Below are 18,074 nucleotides of genomic sequence, written 5' to 3' on the forward strand. Positions count from 1 at the left end.
CCACTAATATATCAGGCATGATATATAATATGCTTTGCAGCTATATCACCCGGCCTATGATCTACTCAGTGCTTACAACCTCATCAATGGCAGGCTAGGTCAAGCACTTGGATATGAGATCTTCAAGGAACACCTAGGAGCTGTAAAAATGACATTGATCGCAGTACTTTCTTTTCAGGTTAATACTGAAATAATGCTACAGAGCATGGGGTCAGGAAGCACTGTGCTAAAATAGGTGCCAAGTTTCAGAAAGGATGTAAAACAGAGGTCCTGCCCACATGTGGTCATTAAAAAAAGGTCCTACCCACGCACGGTCTACAGCATTTGTAGGAGAGCTGCTAAGCCTGCTATCCACACAAATTTCATCTGAAGTAATTGGTCCTAATGAATGATCTTGCTAATAGTCTCAGACAATGCTAGGGACTAGGGATGGGATCCACAAAAGGACTTAGGCATTACAATGCCTAGCATCAAGCCCAATGACTGTTCCACTGTGGCTCTTTAGTTATTGGACCAGAGAGAATGGGAATTTCTCTGTTGCCCTGTGGTTAGGGCATGCACCCGGGAGGTGGGAATCTTTGGGTCCAGTCCCCCTGCTCTTTCATAATTTTCCACAAGAGCTTCAACAGGAGAAACTGATGGAGCACCACAGCAAAACATCCCATAGCTCAGTAGCTAGAGAACTCTCTTGAGAGGTAGGACACCCTGTTCAAATCCTCTCTTTTGTCTGCTGGCAGAAATAGGGGGAATTGACTGGGTCTTCCACATCCCAGGGGAGTGCTCTCACCTCTCGGTTATAAGGTGGTCCGCTCCTTCTCCAGCTGTATTTTGAATGGGACCCAATTTAGTAGGCACCCTGAAAACAATCCAAATGCCTACCTTCCCCTTGTTTGTGGCTCGCTCTAGGGCTTAGTGGAAGATAGGTACCCAGGAAGACTAGAGGAAGGCAGCAGTGTGCATACCCAGAGACTGAAACATAGGTATATATGAAATTTTTACCCTGAAAAAACTTTGGCACCTAAACTCACTTGGTGCTTAAAGGATTGGCAAGAGTTTTATGGATCACAGTGGAGCCAAAACAGGATTTAGGTGCCTACATCCAAGGTTTAGACACTTAAGAACTTTTGTGGATTCCATCCTACATAGGTATGAAGACTCAACTATGCTCTTGCTGTAATGGATTTTCCTTCAGGAGCTTGCAGTCACTGCACGCCACGCCTGTGTTACACCTGCCAAAGTACTTTTTCCCCAGTGATGCTAGTCTGACACTTTTTCCCATTTAAGTTTATGTTCTTTTTCTGAGCTATGCACCTAAACTATGCTCTCTCCCTTACTGCTCACGCTACCTATTTTGTGCTGTGTCACTGACCCCTTCCTCCTCCTGCATAGTCACTCCTCCAACAATCTCTCTACAGCCTCTCATCACTCTTCTAGTTTTTTATCTTCTACTATTCTAGCTCAGTCCTGCTCTGGTATGCATGAAGCTGGTAGGCAGAACAACGAGCAAGGGATTCAGCAGAACTGGTCAAGGAGAAACATTAGTAGCAAAAATTTAAACAAAAGATTTAATTTTGGCATATTACTATTTTACATTCTAACAAGGTCTGATTTTTTGGGAAAGGAGATTCATAGGGAGCAGTAGAATATAGTAACTGTATAGGCACACAATTACTTTATCGCAACTCACAAAGCTCCAAGCCCATATTTTAATTTTAAACCACCACTTTCAGCAGTCTGGTTTGAACAGTGACTTTCCATATAGCTTACTTCCTAGTTACACCATTAATTTGTAAGTAAAATAAATTGATACAGGAGTGGAGATTGTGAAAAGGGAAGAGTAACAGATGACTGCTTTCATAGGAGGGTAGGTGAACTAAACTAATCTGAACTGCTTTAGTTTATCACAAAGACATTTAATTTATTTCATTATACTCTGTGGGCAAGTTAAGGCACCCCAAAGCCTTAACATATTCAAGGAGATGAGTATAGCGAACAAAGGCTCCTTCAGAAAGCAATATTTAATAAAACTTAAATTAGGTCTCAGAAGAGTCGTAGAATGTATATTAACTATGGCACCAACACTTGAGATATTCTATTCATATGCATGTGTTTTAAAGTAATTGCCATCACACACACACACATATCCAAAAATTATTTTAATATAGGTATGGATATAGCTTCTGCTGAATCATCCACTTAATTTTTTGGGGTGTGAGGCTAGAGAAATGAAGAGGGGCCACAAGAGAGATGGCTAATGAACAGTCCAAAGATAAGAAGGCTAAATGTTCATGTAAGAAACAAGAGACATTTTTTTCATTAGTTACGATGGGAGATGGCAAATCTACATCCAGATCTAAAGGTTTTCATTTTTCCAAATGGAGTGGGATATTTCAACAAATGAGTTAAAATACCCTAATTTGTCTTTCAAGTTTTGTAGAATGCATGTTTTAATAAAGTTATCATTTAGCTAGAATAATCAAGTTCATTATTTATCCTGATCAATATCTATAGAGAAAATAGGAAGATGCCTAAATAAGTACGGGAAAAATTCCTACGATTATAGAAGTCTGATTTTCCTCTAAATTCTTCATACATGGTACTACAAAATACTAGGTGTGAATCATAAGGCAGCCAAAAAAAAAAAAAAGAGCGTGTGCATTTTGTTCTAAAGAGGGATTTAAAAAGAGGGAAGTGATTCACTGATTCAGGGAGTTACAGATTATTATGGCAACCAAAATGAGTAAGCAACTTTCCCCGCCAAATACTTGAGGGAGGCATGGAGGAAAGGAAACTAGAAGGATATATAATCAAGTTTTGAAAACCAGGAGGGCAATTTTTAATTGTATGAAAAATAAATTAGTGAAGATGAGGAGAAAATGGGGGTGGTACAGCTTTATTTACAGAAAATAGTTTGGAGACCACATTCTGCAACTCCCCCCTCCCCCCCCCCAAAAAAAATACTTAGTAAAAGAGCAGGTATTCAATAAGAACATAAATGTGGAAGTGCAATAGCCAACGCCAGGCGCAATAAAAGACAACTAAGGATTCCACAGCAAGTAGATCAAAAGAAGGATGAATACTGGGAACGCTCTGGAGACAGTGATAGATAGACTTAAACATGGGAGTTGAAGGAAGTAAAAGATGTAAGGTCTAGGACAACTATGATTTCTGGTGCTGAGTAGACATCTAAAGTCTGAATTTCTGAGAATGAGAGCAGAACCAGAGATACAGGACTAAGAGGATCAAAACAGAAAGACCGAGCAAGTTTAGAAAGAGGGAAGGTTAGGTATTCTATAAAACTAACATTCCTTCCCATCACCTTAGTCTTGATGCTGTGAGTTCTAACATGAAAAACATTATCAAAATTTTTCTTGTACCTGTGATGACCACCAGGATTTTAATGTACATTACATTGCACTAGAGCCAGAAACAAGTTACTGTTGCTATGGTATTAAAGGATAATTTTAATATTGAAAATTGTTAAGGGCCTGCTCTTGCAGCTCTTAGTGATCCTGGTAATCCAACAGCAGTCACCTTTTCATCAATCTTCAGCCAAAGTGTTCTAATAGCAAGAGACAAAACAAAAAACAAAAAAAACCCACAGGGGTAGATCCTTAGCTAGTGTAAACTATCATAACTGACCTGAAGTCAATAACAATTTATACCAACTAAAAATTTGACCTTTGAATGTACCAATGTTAAATAATGCTTGAAAGACTTACATATTTCAGCAGACCGCTAGTATGAATCGGAGTCCCACTAGAACAGAAGCTCCTGGGTGAATTTTGTTTGAGCTTTCTAAGCTGCAGGCCAGACATACATATTACATTTTAGAACCAATGATCCTTCTGTTTGAGTTCACTTTGTTTATCCATTAAATCTCTTAAAAAGTATGCATCAGCTATATAAACTTATATCTAAATACCTTCCTTTAAGGCAATAATTAACTGCCCTCACTGTATCTGACATCTACAAGCTGCAATATCTGATTTGATTGACTGTCTTCAAAATGGAACATGCTATGAATAAACTGTAGAGCACTGAATGAAATCATGGAATCAGGGCCCTAATGCCTACAGCAATATTTTGTCTTAAGAAATAATTTCTGTGTTCAGATGTTTTCCACCATTATATTGCAACAATACATGCTCACAGAATCATAGAAACATAGGTCTGGAAGGGGCCTTAAAAGGTCATCTACTCAAGTACTGTAAGCCTATATATTATACTATTCTTCTGCTAAACCATACAAGTTGCTTGGGCATTTTTCTTTCTAAATCCCTCTTTTCATTTTCAGTTTATACATCTACTTTATTGGGAATGGTCAGAATACAGTAACTTATTTAAATAGAAAACACATTTGGACAGGTCACTGATTTTTTGTACCCATTGTAGTTCACTAATATACTTTTATTAGCCAATTTAAAATGGCTAGTAAGGGTAGTTTCAACCTAGTGAGCGAACAAGACATTCAGAAACTGACATTCTAGAATTCCCATTAAAGACTAAGTAAGATGAACTGCATAGCAGAGGTGCTCTTTAGACCTATCACATTAAACAGGTATATTCCCCTAAAAATTAAAATGCTTTTTATGCATTGATATTGGTTTAACAAATGATACTGTACATTTTATATCATAATTAAATTTGTATGCTGGACGCTACACAGACTATTTTAAACCTCAATTATATAAAACAATAATAGTGAAGTTGGTACAAGTACTCCTCTTTTCCCATAAATACATCTAACTCCAAACAAAGTTTGAAGTTGTGTGGGTGTTTTATTATTGTTGTTCTTTAAAAAAAAAAAAAAGTTACATAAATACCACCTTATCTTGGTCAAAAGTTTAGTATAGGGACCCATCCCACAAACCGTGGCATCCAACACTAACTTTCCTCATCCGATTAATCCTACTAAAGGCAATGGGACGACCGATGCAAATAATGTTACTCTTATATGTTTACAAGGTTGGTCTTTCAGACAGCAAATAGAAACTAAAAAGTAAAATAGTTTCCGTTATGTAAGTGAAAAATAGTTTTTACTTAAAATAGAAAGATTGAGTAGCTTGTTTCTTAGAATTTTGAAAAAAACCTCAGTACCAAAATTTAAGAACTTTGAAGAGTAGCTATTTACAGTATAAAACAAATAATGTGTATATTATATTCAACTGCATATTACAAATCACATCTAGTAGAAGCATTTTGGTGTGTCAAGGATTTATTTAGTATGACCTGTAGTTTTATGAATTGGAAGTGCCATGTCTAGACCAATTATGCAACAGACAAGGATGAACAAATCAATAGTCAAAGATATACAGAGAATGGAGTTGCAGATGATATCCAACCAATTCAGAAGGATTCCAAGGATTATCAGCTATCATTTAAAGTGCTGTCAAAATAAATCTGGCACACAAACTTTTCATTTTTTCAAACTGATATACATGGGTACTAAAACCTAGTAACAGGCTAACAAATGTGCCATTGTTGGGTCATCTACAGGGCTATTATGGCCTCTATGAGATTTGTTCACTCCTGCACAAAGATAACTAGACACACAGGTCCAAATCAAAGCAGAGAAGGCAGACAGGGCAATGCCAGGAGGCGGCAAAGTCCAGAATCCATTTCTCCCTCTAGGACAAACTTCTCCTCAACATCCAAGGGCACGAGGCACCTGCTGCTGTGAGGCCCTTTCCCTCCTACTGCGTGGGTCTCCTTGGGGCCTCCTCCAGATGCCAACTCTCCAGATGCTGTGGCTTCTCCTGCAGAAAGCTCCCGTGCCTACTTCTGGGACCCCAAAAACCTGTGGGGCAGAGGAGCCCCGCTGTGAGGCGGCCCCAGGGTGCAGCCGGCTGGGTCCGCCTCAGGTAGCAAAGGGGGGCTGGAGAGAGTGATAGGGGCTCCTCACCCCAGTGACCTGGCTGTGGGGGGGTCCTCCAACCACTGCGGAGCCCCGTCAGCCTCCCCCGGTTATAGGGGCGGCACCAGGCTCTTCTTCTCCGGCGGCTGCTGCCCCGGGGGCTGTTGCTGCTCCCCGTCCAACTCCCGCAGCAGCTCGTCCAGCTCCCCGTCCTCCTCCAGCCCGTCCTGGGCTCGGCGGCGCCGCAGCTGCTGCAGGGCCCGGCGGTGCCTCTCCTGCAGCCGCCGCAGCTGGGCCGCGAGCGCCGCTTCCTCCTCCTGCTGCTGCTGCTGCTCGGGGGCGGAGCCCGGGCGGGGCGGCGCGTCGGGCTCCGGGCCGGGCCCCAGCAGCGCCTGGCGGAAGAGGCTGCGGTTCTCCCGCCTCAGCCGGCGGTTCTCCAGCCGCAGCCGCGCGTTCTCGTCCCGCAGCCGCACGTTCTGGCGCTCCCGCTCCTCGCGGGCCCGCACCGCCTCGCTGTGGCTGGCGGCCAAGTCCGCGTATCGCTCCGCCAGCTGCTGCGGCGAGCCGCCCGCCAGGCCCCGCCAGCCGCACGCCGCCTCGCCTCCGCCAACGGCTGCCCCCCGGCCCCTCCGCGAGCCCGCGCCGGGCCCGCAGCTCCAGCGCCGTCCAGCACCGCGCATGCGCCTCATCCGTGCTGTGCCTTCGCTGCTCCGGCTCCGCCCGCCTCCTCGGCGCAGCCGCGGAAGAGAGACGCTGAATGATGACGCTGCGTTATGCAAACGAGAGGGCGGAGCTATAGTCTGCTGGAGCGGAGGGGGAAGTGGTGACAGCTGTGGAACAGCTGGGGCTGCCAGCTGTTTTGGTGCCTGCCCTTCCAGGGCCAGAGGTGCAGGAGGAGCCGCAGGGGAGCACCTCTCCCTTTTTAAAATAGCAGAATTCACCCACTAAATCATTTGGCGAAGGTCAGGGCACCTGCTCTGAAAATACAAAGCACCAAAGCGATCCAGCAAGCCACCCTTTCCGAAATTATTACAAAAAGATTCAAATTGCTGATTACTATTTCATCATTATTTATTTATGTAGTGATAACAATATGCCCCCACTTTATACAGCATACACAAAGTCCCTGTGCCAAAGGGCTTACACTATAAAGGCCTGATCCTACAAATGCTACTGAGCATAGCGATCATACTGGATTAACAAAATCCCGTACAGGCTCTAGACCTGAAGATCTAAACTGACAACTAAATATATTTGTACTGCTTACTGCCAGGGATAGTTCCACTGAAGTCAGTGGAATTTTCTAACCGAAGACTGCCACGTGAAAAAAACTAATTTATAAGAGTAATCCCACTAGACGAAATAAAAGTCCCTATTATGAAGAGCCCAAATCAATGCAATTCCATGGAGTGTAGCTGTAAATGCAAGTAGGATCTGGGCCTTAGGCCTCAATCCTTCAAACATTTATCCACGTAAGTAACTTTCTATGACTGCGTAGTCCTACTGGGTTCATTGGGGTTACTCATATGCATATAGTATTACATGTGCGTATATATGTTCAGGATTGGAGTGTCAGATTGTAAACTCCTTGTGATAGAGGCCATGTGTTACTGTATGCTCTGCACAGCACTGAGCACTGTTTGAGCCTTAGCCAAAGCCCCATCAAGGTCAGTGGAAGGAATCCCATTGATTTGAATGGATTTTAGATCAAGTGCTCAACAAAACAGTAAATAATAATTTTTAGAACTGTTCCTTCCATAACAGGCAGGTGCTTATTTACAACATTATTAAAAAAATTGAAAATCACTGTAGCCTGGAAGTAATCTCAGTATTGCTGTAAAGTAATTTTGCCAGATCTGCTGGTCAGCAAAAATGAATTTACAGCAAATATTTCCAGTAATAAACTCCAAAGGAGAGGCTGACGGAGAGCGTGAAAATAATTTAATGCAAATAGGTGACCAATCTGAAATAAATAGACACTAAAATTTAACAGTTTTACTATTTGTGTTTAGAAAATTGGTAGATGTGCCTATCATCAGGGCACCCTGGCACTTTATATCAAAATAAGGGCCTGATCCCCAAAACTGCTGAGCCCCCTGAACCTCTGTTGAAATTAATCAGAGTAGAAAGTACTTATCCCCCAGTGGATTAGGCCCAAGAAATTATAGTGGGAGTAGGGGCAGTGTAGTTCTTGGGCTTTGTGTGATCAAGGCTCTTCTGGTAAAACTGTGATAGGTATTATTCAGTGTGAATAAGGTTTACATCATTGAGTTTAATGGGATTATTTGTGGGTAAAGTAATATTCAATATGAGTAATGGCATCACAATCTGGCCCTTATTTTTATCTGTTTATTCATATATTTCAATTTCTTTTTAAAAAATGCATCTACTGCACACTGCAGGCACATTTACAAGGAGTTAGTAAAATACAGACAGAAATCAAAGGACCAATTTTCACATAAATATCATCCTCACATGCCAAAACTAACTTTGTCTGTGCCGCAGATTCCCCAGCTATCTGTAAAACAATCCATTGAAATCCTTAGATGAAAGGTGCTATATAAGTACAAAGTATTAAAGTTATGATTTGGGGCAGGATTATATGCAACAACATAGGCAAGCATGAGCATAAGGTACCCTGTACTGTGCAGGCTACCTGCAGGGCAGGTCACAGTGAGAAAAGGAGAGTAGCCTCCACAGAGCTGCTCTACCTTGTCCCACAAAAGTGGGCAGGGAGTGGGCATGCTGGAAAAGGGAGTGGGCACAGTCTTGACTCTGTACTTGGTACATTGCTAGTGCAGTTTACTTGTCCCCTGGAGCAAATGGGGAACAGGGCTGAATAGTGACTCAGAATCACACCCCCACTCTATAATAGGTATTGTTTAAAACAACAGCACTGTCTAACGGTCAAGAATTAAAACCGGCAGATATAAAAACAAACTAATCCTATTTCTCTGCAAAAAATCTCTCCGAAACTAAATCAAATAAACAAATCTTACATTTAAATTTAACTAGGCCCCAATTTCACAAGTGCTACATGCACAATTTAATTTGTATATATAATCCCATTGACCTGAGTTTCTCATGTTTGCAGGAACAGGGCCTTACTATAGGCTTTTGGAGAGAAAAGAATGGTACAGGAGACTGCTCAACATTTCCACAAAAGCTTTTTTTCAATGGAAAATTGTTAGGGTTTTTTTTTTTTTTTTTTTTTGGACAAAATTAAAATGTGTACAGTAAGTGTCTACTTACCTCAAAAAAATTATTTTCCTCTGTCCCCCCCCCCCCCCCACGCCCAGAAAACTGAGCACCCACTACAAGCTGCTCCAACAACTGGAAATAGCCTTGGCATAGGAATGCCACACCAAGTCTCCCTTTGTCTCCTGAATTGAAGGCTTCTGTGCAGAGAGTGGCCAGCTATGGTGACTCTATGCTTACGCGAGGACTCCCCTGATGCCAGGACAATTCCGTGGGTATTCTCGGTATCTTTATGATCACTTTGTGCCAGGGTAGTCAGTGTAATGTGACTGTGGGGCAATTGTGACTCAGATTCTGAAAATTTTTTCAGGATTTTAAGGTAGCCGTGCTGAGTTGACCTGGAGACAGAGCCACTCAATATGGACTTCAATCCATAACCTTGGCTCTGTTATGTGAAAGACAGTGAACGGTCTAAAAATAGAGTACTGCATTTACACTACACAATTTACAGTAATTTCAATACCTACTTAATAGATGCTGTCAAAATATCATGGATCAGTGATGTTATATGCCCAGCCTGAATGCTGCATCCAGTCCATTTGATGCATTTAGGTGGCCCAGAGAGATGCAGATTCTTCAGAATCTAAGCAGTCATTTCAAATGAATAAATAAATAAATAAAGTTTTTGGGATTTTCTGGCTGTGAACCTAACTTCCAAGTGAGAAGAAAGTGTTCACTAATTCAGTGTTGTCTTCTTGAGCCTAAAGAGAGCCTGAAACAATGGCTCTGAGAGACATGAACCAACCCTGCTGCACCCCTCAGCTCCATCAATCAAGCTGGAGTGTTGATTCTGAAGCCAACCACCACCTCTTTAAATGGAAGCATTAACTATTTCATTGCTTGTCAGTTTAGCGGGTAGAAAAGGAGTAAAACTCAGAGATGGGAGCAATTGGAAATTACAGCAGGGAAGACAATACGTAGGGAAGAAAAAACAAGACGTGAAGTCAGAGAAATTGAAGAGAAACACAGAAAGGAAGGAAGGGAAATAGTGGTGACCTTATAGAGGAATATGTTTTCCAGCTGAATGTGACAATGAGGTGCTTAATAAATCATAAATAAACTAAAAGTGTAGTTACTATCTTAAAGTCACATTCTGTCCTTGATATTTGTGCAAACCCCTCATTGGCATCACAGGGCATTCCTCGGTGGATCGAGGCAAGTATGCAGTCTTAAATTTATACTTTGGCCATGTATCACAATGAAAAATGTAATTTGGCCATCTGCCAAAAATAAGTTTGACACTCCTCTCATAGGCAGAGAGAAAGAGAGATGGATAGTAGCGGCAGTGATCCTAGCAGACATAGAGGTAATGTAGAAAAATCCAGCTCTCTTTTTGTGGGGGTGGTGGTAGGTGGGTAGATGAGGAACAACATACACTTAACACTAACAATCCAGGATGAGACGAAAGTTTCCTTGCCACTGATATGTAATTTGGAATTGTGTATTCCTGTAGCTGATCTCACCTATCAAAACCAGTTCTGAGTATAACCAAATTAATCAACTGACTTTTGTGAAACAAGATTGCAAACATAAGAAAATATTAAGCACAGCTCCTTTGATACAAGGAAGAACACTGCAGGCACTCTGAGGAGAGGTCTGTGACAAGATGATAGATATTCTGATAGCATCACACTGCTGACCCTTTTAATTGGTCTTCATAAATGTTTTTTGAAATCAGGAGGAAATTCAAGCATTTTAAACTGATGATTCCTATATAAAAGAGAGACGTGTTGATAAAGCTTATGATGTCACCGGTATTATTATTGTATATTAGTCTGAGTGTGAGGAAGCATAGCATACCTATTCTCAGCAGTTCTGCACAATGAACAAGTCAGCCGTGAATAATGAGAGCCTGATTCTGCTCCCTCTTCACCAGTGTAAATCTGGAATAACTCTGTCAACGTCAGTGGAATTATACTGGTGTTGACCTGGTGTAAGTGAGATCAGAAGCCAACTCTGAAACTAAAGATTTACAATGCAGCGTTGGGATGGGGAAGAAAGCTTGGTAACTGCTTTACTTGAATCCTCCTTGTCAACCAGCCTTAGGCATTCTGTTTGAGTTGTCATCATTCCTTGAACGTCAGGAGTGTTAAGAAATGGGGAATATTAGATTGCCTTGTCATCCCTGGAAGAGCTGTTGTTTTGGGAATTACATCAAACCATCTTGTTTGAAGTACTGAGAGGATGGGGTGGGTGATTTGGAAGGTGCCCACAGGTATTTTCTGTTGGCAGGCTTGCTGATCTTTATTATATATAGTCTCTTGGTCTGAATTGCTGCTGCTTCTTCTTGTTTTCTTTAATCTGTGATTTTATTATCATTACACATTGAAAAGTTTTATAAACTACTCACGGAGTTGTTGCTGCTGCTGCTGCTGCTATTCCTTCCAAAGCCCCCACTGAAGGTGGTTTATTACCAGCAAATAGACTTCTTAGTTGCTATCAAGAGGCCTTATTGATACTTGACAGAATGAATACCACTTTATTGAAATAATTACTACAGAGTTAAGATTAGGTAATATTGATTGTGTGTATTTATTCCTTTGATATGGGCAACAATATTAAAAGCCATCAAACACTAGCTTCACTATTTGACAGCACCATTTAATTCTAGCCATGTGTTGCCGTAAGAAGAATTAAGATATAAATAAAGAAAGCATGACTTCCCAGCTTTAATTAGGATTCATGTTGCAGTGATATTCTGCCTCAGAATACCAGGGATCAGAATGGAAAAACTAGCTTTAGAGTAGAAAATGCTGTGGTGGCAGACGGGAAGAGGAAACAGTTCATTAAATATCAACAGCCAGATGTGGGGTCGATAATTTTCTGTAAAAGGAGAGTTTCTGAAGAGGATTGGAAGGAGTTGCACTACAATCAGTTCTCCTACTGCACAATTAGCCATTTCACCAAATAGCAACAATGTGGCAGAGTAGCAAACAGAAGGAAAGTGGACAACTTTGCCCATTCTCATGCAGAGTGGCCACAATCAGTATTTCAGATAAGTACATTTCTAATTCCAACAAGGTGACATGTATTATCGGTTGCACCCAAAATGCGTGTTCATTCAACGTTGCATTGTGCTGGATCTGCGTTAATTTTGAAACAATATCTACATACAACACATGGAGGCTGAGAGAGAAGAGACATTTCTGTGGCAGCAGGAACACAAGTGGCTCCTTTGCTGAACAGCTGCTCTATGTTGGATATGCATAGGTACAGCTGTGATACTGTTCCTCCCTCTGCGAAATATGCTTCCTGTTTGTTTTGAACTCAAAATGGATTAACATAAGAGTCCACAAGATTAAAGATTAAAGTCTTTTACAGAAAGACAGACAGACAATGTTCAGAGTGTAAATAAGAAGCTCCCTCTCTTTTCAAAGATGTTGCTTTATCTTCTGTCGGTGGACTTTGTTTTCTTTAATGCTATTATAGTGGTGGTGAAAGGCCAGAGTTAGGTAGGTAACTGATTTCCAGATAATCTATTTATTTATTGTATCATTAGGTCCTAGGCCTGGAATCCTTTACCTCCAAGAGAGTAGGGTTTGCAAGCTTATCCCCTAACGAGGTGAGAGTCTACTCATTGCCCACAAATGTCTTATTGGTATCATAGAATATCAGGGATGGAAGGGACTAGAGGTCATCTAGTCCAACCCCCTGCTCAAAGCAGGACCCATTCCCAGACAGATTTTTGTCCTAGATCCCTAAATGGTCCCCTCAAGGATTGAACTCACAACGCTGGGTTTAGCAGGCCAATGCTCAAACCACTGAACTATCCCTCCCCTGCAAGCAACTATATCAAAAAGGGACAGATTGAATATTGTGGTATCCTTTGCTCTCTAAGCAGTGAAAAATAGGTTGCTTGCGTATGACATAAGTGCAAAGTTCAACTGAGTCTAGTTTCAAGCATTCTTTCAGAAACAGTCAAGCTAATCAATCATGGCTGGCATTGCTAAATAGTCTGCCAAGTTCCAAAGAATCCTTACTAAGTTTATACTTAGTCCTGTAAATCACCTACTAAATTTAATGAGGAAACAAGGAAATATCATCAGCCAAATTCCAGTGTACGAAAAATGCTACAGAATTAGAATAATGGATAATTTACACATATATAAATTACTTCTGTGGGAGAGATTTTGCAAAGGTACAATTGGGAGTTAAGAATTTAACTCCCATTGACTCCCAGCGGGAGTTGAGTGCCTGACTAGTGACTACCCGTTGTGCATTTGAAAATCTATCCTTAATTCAATAACATGCCTGGGCGCTACGTAGATGGCAACAGGGTAGAATAGCTCCCTCCTTTGTAGGGTTACATGTAGGGCAACAATGTAGGACAAGTAACTTTCTGTTTATAAAACCCAGTCCCCCTCATTTCTCACCTCATTAATTTTGCTTCATTTTATCACAATTATTACAGCAATTTCTGGAGAACCTGAAGTGAATCAGGACTCCACTCTGCTGGGAGCTGTACTAAGATAAAAGGCAGTCCCTGCCCCGAAGAGCTGACAGTGTTAAGGGCAGAATGTAGCAGGTAGGTGTATTTTTATAACAGAACATCAAAAGAATAAATTGAACAATGCTAGTTAAGTTATGGAGCATAAATGTGTTGGTCTACAAAACTTAGACCTATTTCTGCTACTACCAAAGTTAATGGCAAAACTTCCAGGATTGTGCCTTTGGTGCCTGTGACTGGAGCTTTCTTGTTTGCTGTGTTATTTTCTCACCTACAGTAAAACAAGCATTGTCAACATTTTTCCTGGTGTACATCACATCTTAACAGAAACATATATTCTAGGTCATTTCCCCACCATTCACAGTTGTCCAGACCACTTCCCCTTCCATTCACAATTGAGGAGACACCTCCTCTCTCTCTCTCATTTGTGATTATATAACATCCCTATGGCAATGAGAACTAATTGCATACATGGAAAATTAATATTAGGAAAGGATATAAGATTTTAATTTCTTTGATTGTGATAAAGGAGCTAGAAAAAAAAGGAGAAGAACATGTGGCAAGCCAATTCTCTGTGGACCATCAGCAATATTCCATGGAGCACAAATGGTCTACAGATCATGCTTTGAAAACCTCTACAGGAGAAAGTTGTGTACTCAAAAGTAAGAACTGTGAAAATGCAAATTCTGAGCCAGCTTCCTCTAGCCAGCCTCCATTCCCCGCACTCTCACCCCCCTCTCCCACCCATAATTCAGAATGAAAACAATTAAGAAGATGTGGTCAGTTTCTAATATATCAGCCAGCTGGCACAAGTAACTCTTAGGTATTTAGGATTAAGAAACACCAATTCTTCTCATGACTTGTCAATTTGTATAAATGGAATTAATCAACCCCACATCCATCATGATAGTGTAATAGACTATAAGTCTGTACATCAAATGTTCACTATAGTTAATAACTAGTTTATTGAAGTCTAGGACATTGCATGGTCTACTTCATAGACATCTTCAAATCCAAAGTGTTTTGTGATGTCATGCCATGAAAATCTATATTCTATTTTGCCGGAAAAAAACCTAGATGAATAACAAAAGGATCTAATGCTCAGAAAACCAAGAAACATTGGGATGGGGTTGGAGGGGATCTTCTAAACCTTTAAGACTTTTTAAAAGCTTTAGGAGTCTGATCCAAATAGGAAGCTTTCTATTAACTGCAATGGGTATTGGGTCTAAATTAAAATAAAAGCTTTTCATGTGGAATTTCTGTCCTTTATCCTTGTCTCATCCATTTCTAAAAAGAACTTTAGTCTCAAATGTCATAAGATTCTGAATTCTGGAGCTAAAGCAGTGCTATATTGTTTGAAAGTATAGATTTGGGGTGCTTTAAATTTCACCAGAATGTGTAACGCTCAGATTACTACTTAGATTTTTTCATTGATATTTTTGTTCCTGGTTTATAATATGGTTATGTACAATTAAGTTAAAACTTATGCCTGAATTCAACGACCTCAAAGCCCAGAAATAAAAGTAGTTATCCCAAATTAATTAATTTTGTAAAATCAGGAATTTAGAGACTATAATAATAAATAATGGCTTCAATTCAAGAATTAAAATCAGTACTAAGATTAATGAATGGCATTTACATCCAACAGTAATGATCTATTTTCGACATTCTCTCTATCCACTGTGGACCAGATCTTCAGCTGATGTTAATCAGCATAGCTCACTTGATCTGCCCCTATATATCTTTATTACATATGCATGGTGCTTAGACATCTTTATCATGGTGGAAGGATAGGAAGTTGTATAATCTAAAAATATTTCAAATCACAGAATAATTTTAAACGCTCTGGCTCTGCATTCTTTGCTCATAACAATTCACCCTGTGAAGTCAATGAAAGTTTTGCCTGAGTAATGATTGTGGGAAAAGCCCAACATGTCTGGGTTTGGAGTGCTTTTAATTTAACAAATTTCTTTTCACATATGTTTGATTTCTGCAGCTGGAACATCCTAGGCTTTCCCCATGGCAATTTAAATAATTCTAATCTGTTGTGAATTATCAGACATCTATCGACAAAGAATAGAAATACATACCTTACATCTACCAGTAGAATTGAAATTAGTATTATGAGCCTGGACCAGCTCCCTTCATTAGGGATTACTTCATTAGATCGGATAACTATTGTGGGATTGTCATATCTTTTGACCATAATTTTTTCAATGCTACAGTCCTCTGATAACCTCTCATCTTTAAATGCCAAATTTAATGGGAAATTGCCCTTTTATTGTGTGTACTGCTTTACCAGCTCACAGAGAATTTCTTCTGCAAAGGATTTTGAATGCTGTTAAACCCTATTTATGACTTTAATAGCTTTGCATTAATGAAAAAATCAGATACCCTTTATATACCCACCTCAGGGGTTCAACTAGATGTTCTATTGATGTGAAATAGAGCCAAATTGATTTCTGCTAAAGATGAGAAAGTAGTAAAAAACCAAACTGCCTGTGGATAATAAAATGACTTGTTTTATCACAAATATTCACTGCAAACTTTATCAACACAATCTCTCAAATGGATGTCCAAGGCTGACTATTGCCCAAGCTATATACGGATGCCCCAAAAATGTCTGCCTATGAAAAAAAAACCTCCATAAACATCTTGATGAGTTTCATAAAGTGTTCAAATTAGAGAGAGTGACTATCAAAACATCCACCTATCTGAATGGCTGATTTAATTCAAGTGGTTCAGTAGTCTCATTCACTTGAAATATCCATTGTACAATGTAGTAGGTCTCAGCCACCAACAGCTCGGTGGATATTAACACTTTCCAAAATATTTGTTCTTAAATTAGGGGATCTGTTTTCCCCTTACATAATACCCAAAGACCTTGAAATAATTATCATTACAGAAACTTGGTGTAATGACATAAAACAATGGGATACTGTAATACTCGGTTACAAAGAGGAAAGACAGAGTGGGCCAAAGAGGTCAGGGAGTAGCAAGATTCCATAGACTTTAGTGAGATAAAAATTCTGATTGAAGAGGACCACACAGCTGAATCTATATGAATACAAATCCCAAACTGTAAGAATGTAAATATATTAGTAGGGCTATACTACCTGTCTCAAGGTCAAGAAAAGGAAACAAAGAGAGTCGAGAGAGACAGAGAACAAGCAAAGAGGCAAAAAAATCTAACAAAATGGTGATAATGGTGGACTTCAGCTACTTGTATATAAACTGGTCAAATGGCACAAGGGGACAGAGATTAGGGAAACAATTTCTTGATAATTTAAGTATTGCTTCTTGAAGCAACTAATTCTAGAGCATACAAGAGGAGGGACTATTCTCAACATAGTCTGAAGTAACACATAGGAGCGAATTCAAGAAGTATCAGTAGCTGAGCCACTAAGGGTATGTCTACTCTATAGTTGCGCTGCTGTAGCGTAGATGCTTCCTACATTGACGGAAGGGTTTTTCCATCGATGTATGTAATTCACCTCTCCAAGAGGCAGTAGCTAGGTCTACAGAAGAATTCTAACTAGAAGAATTCTCCAGTGGGCCTTGTATCTGGCAAATTGATTGAAATGATAATTAAAACCAGAATAAACATACACCTGGAAGATCATGATGTGCTAGAGACTAACCAGCACAGATTCTGCAAAGGAAACTTGTGTGTCACTAATCTCTTACAATTCTTTCAACATGTCAATAAAGTAGTGGGTAAAGGAGAGCCAGTTGACATAATTTATTTAGTTTTTCAAAAGGCTTCTAAAGAAATTAAATAGTTACAGGGTGAGAGTCCAAGAATTATTATGGGTCAGAAACTGTCTAAGAGACAGAAAGCAAAAAGTAGAATTAAAAGGTCAATTTTCATCATATCTAAAGATTAACAGAGGGGTGCCTCAAGATGCTATAATGGGTCCTGTGTTTAATATATTTATTATTGGTCTGGAGAGCAAAATGAACAATGAGACAGCAAAATTTGCAGATGAGATAGTTATTCAGGCTAGTCAAGACCAGAGAGTCCTACCAGGAACTTCAGAGAGATGTAAACAAGCTAGATGAATGGGGAAAATGTGGGGAAATGAAATGTATTGTGATAAATGCAAAGTAATGCACATTGGAAGAAAAAAAATTAAGCTATTTGTACACCTAACATAGTTCTAAATTAACTGTATCAACTCAAGAAAGAGACCTGGAGACAGCTCAGTGAAGACCTCTGTTCAATGTGCAGCTGCAATCAAAAATTCAAAGAAGATATTAAATTGCATAAGGAAAGGGATGATGAATAGTATGGAAATACTATAAAACCATGGTGTGGCATGGATACTGTGTGCAGTACTGGTCATCTGAAAAAGGATACTGCAGTACTAGAGAGGGTTCAAAGAAGGGCAGGAAAAATGGCCTGGAAAACCATACAAAAAGAGACTGAAAAGACTGGAATTGTGTACTTCAGAAAGGGGACTAACAAGAGGTCAAATGCATAAAATAATGAATGATGTAAAGAAGGTAAAT

At 40.0% G+C, this 18,074-nt stretch overlaps 1 protein-coding gene across 1 annotated transcript; it reads right to left on the reverse strand.

Annotated features, from left to right (window-relative positions):
- Positions 1–3,444: 3,444 nt before the first annotated feature.
- Positions 3,445–6,586, reverse strand: TUSC1 (tumor suppressor candidate 1). Its single transcript, XM_034774500.1, has one exon. The coding sequence runs from the start codon at positions 6,544–6,546 to the stop codon at positions 5,968–5,970; it is 579 nt and encodes a 192-aa protein (XP_034630391.1). The 5' UTR covers positions 6,547–6,586; the 3' UTR covers positions 3,445–5,967.
- Between the last annotated feature and the right edge of the window lie 11,488 nt (positions 6,587–18,074).

The sequence above is a fragment of the Trachemys scripta genome, chromosome 6 (assembly GCF_013100865.1).
Source record: "Trachemys scripta elegans isolate TJP31775 chromosome 6, CAS_Tse_1.0, whole genome shotgun sequence".
In the NCBI taxonomy this organism is placed as follows: Eukaryota; Metazoa; Chordata; order Testudines; family Emydidae; genus Trachemys; species Trachemys scripta.

Bases quoted from the DNA above. Each gene is read 5' to 3' on its own strand.
- TUSC1 (XM_034774500.1), bottom strand. From the start codon at position 6,546: ATGAGGCGCATGCGCGGTGCTGGACGGCGCTGGAGCTGCGGGCCCGGC.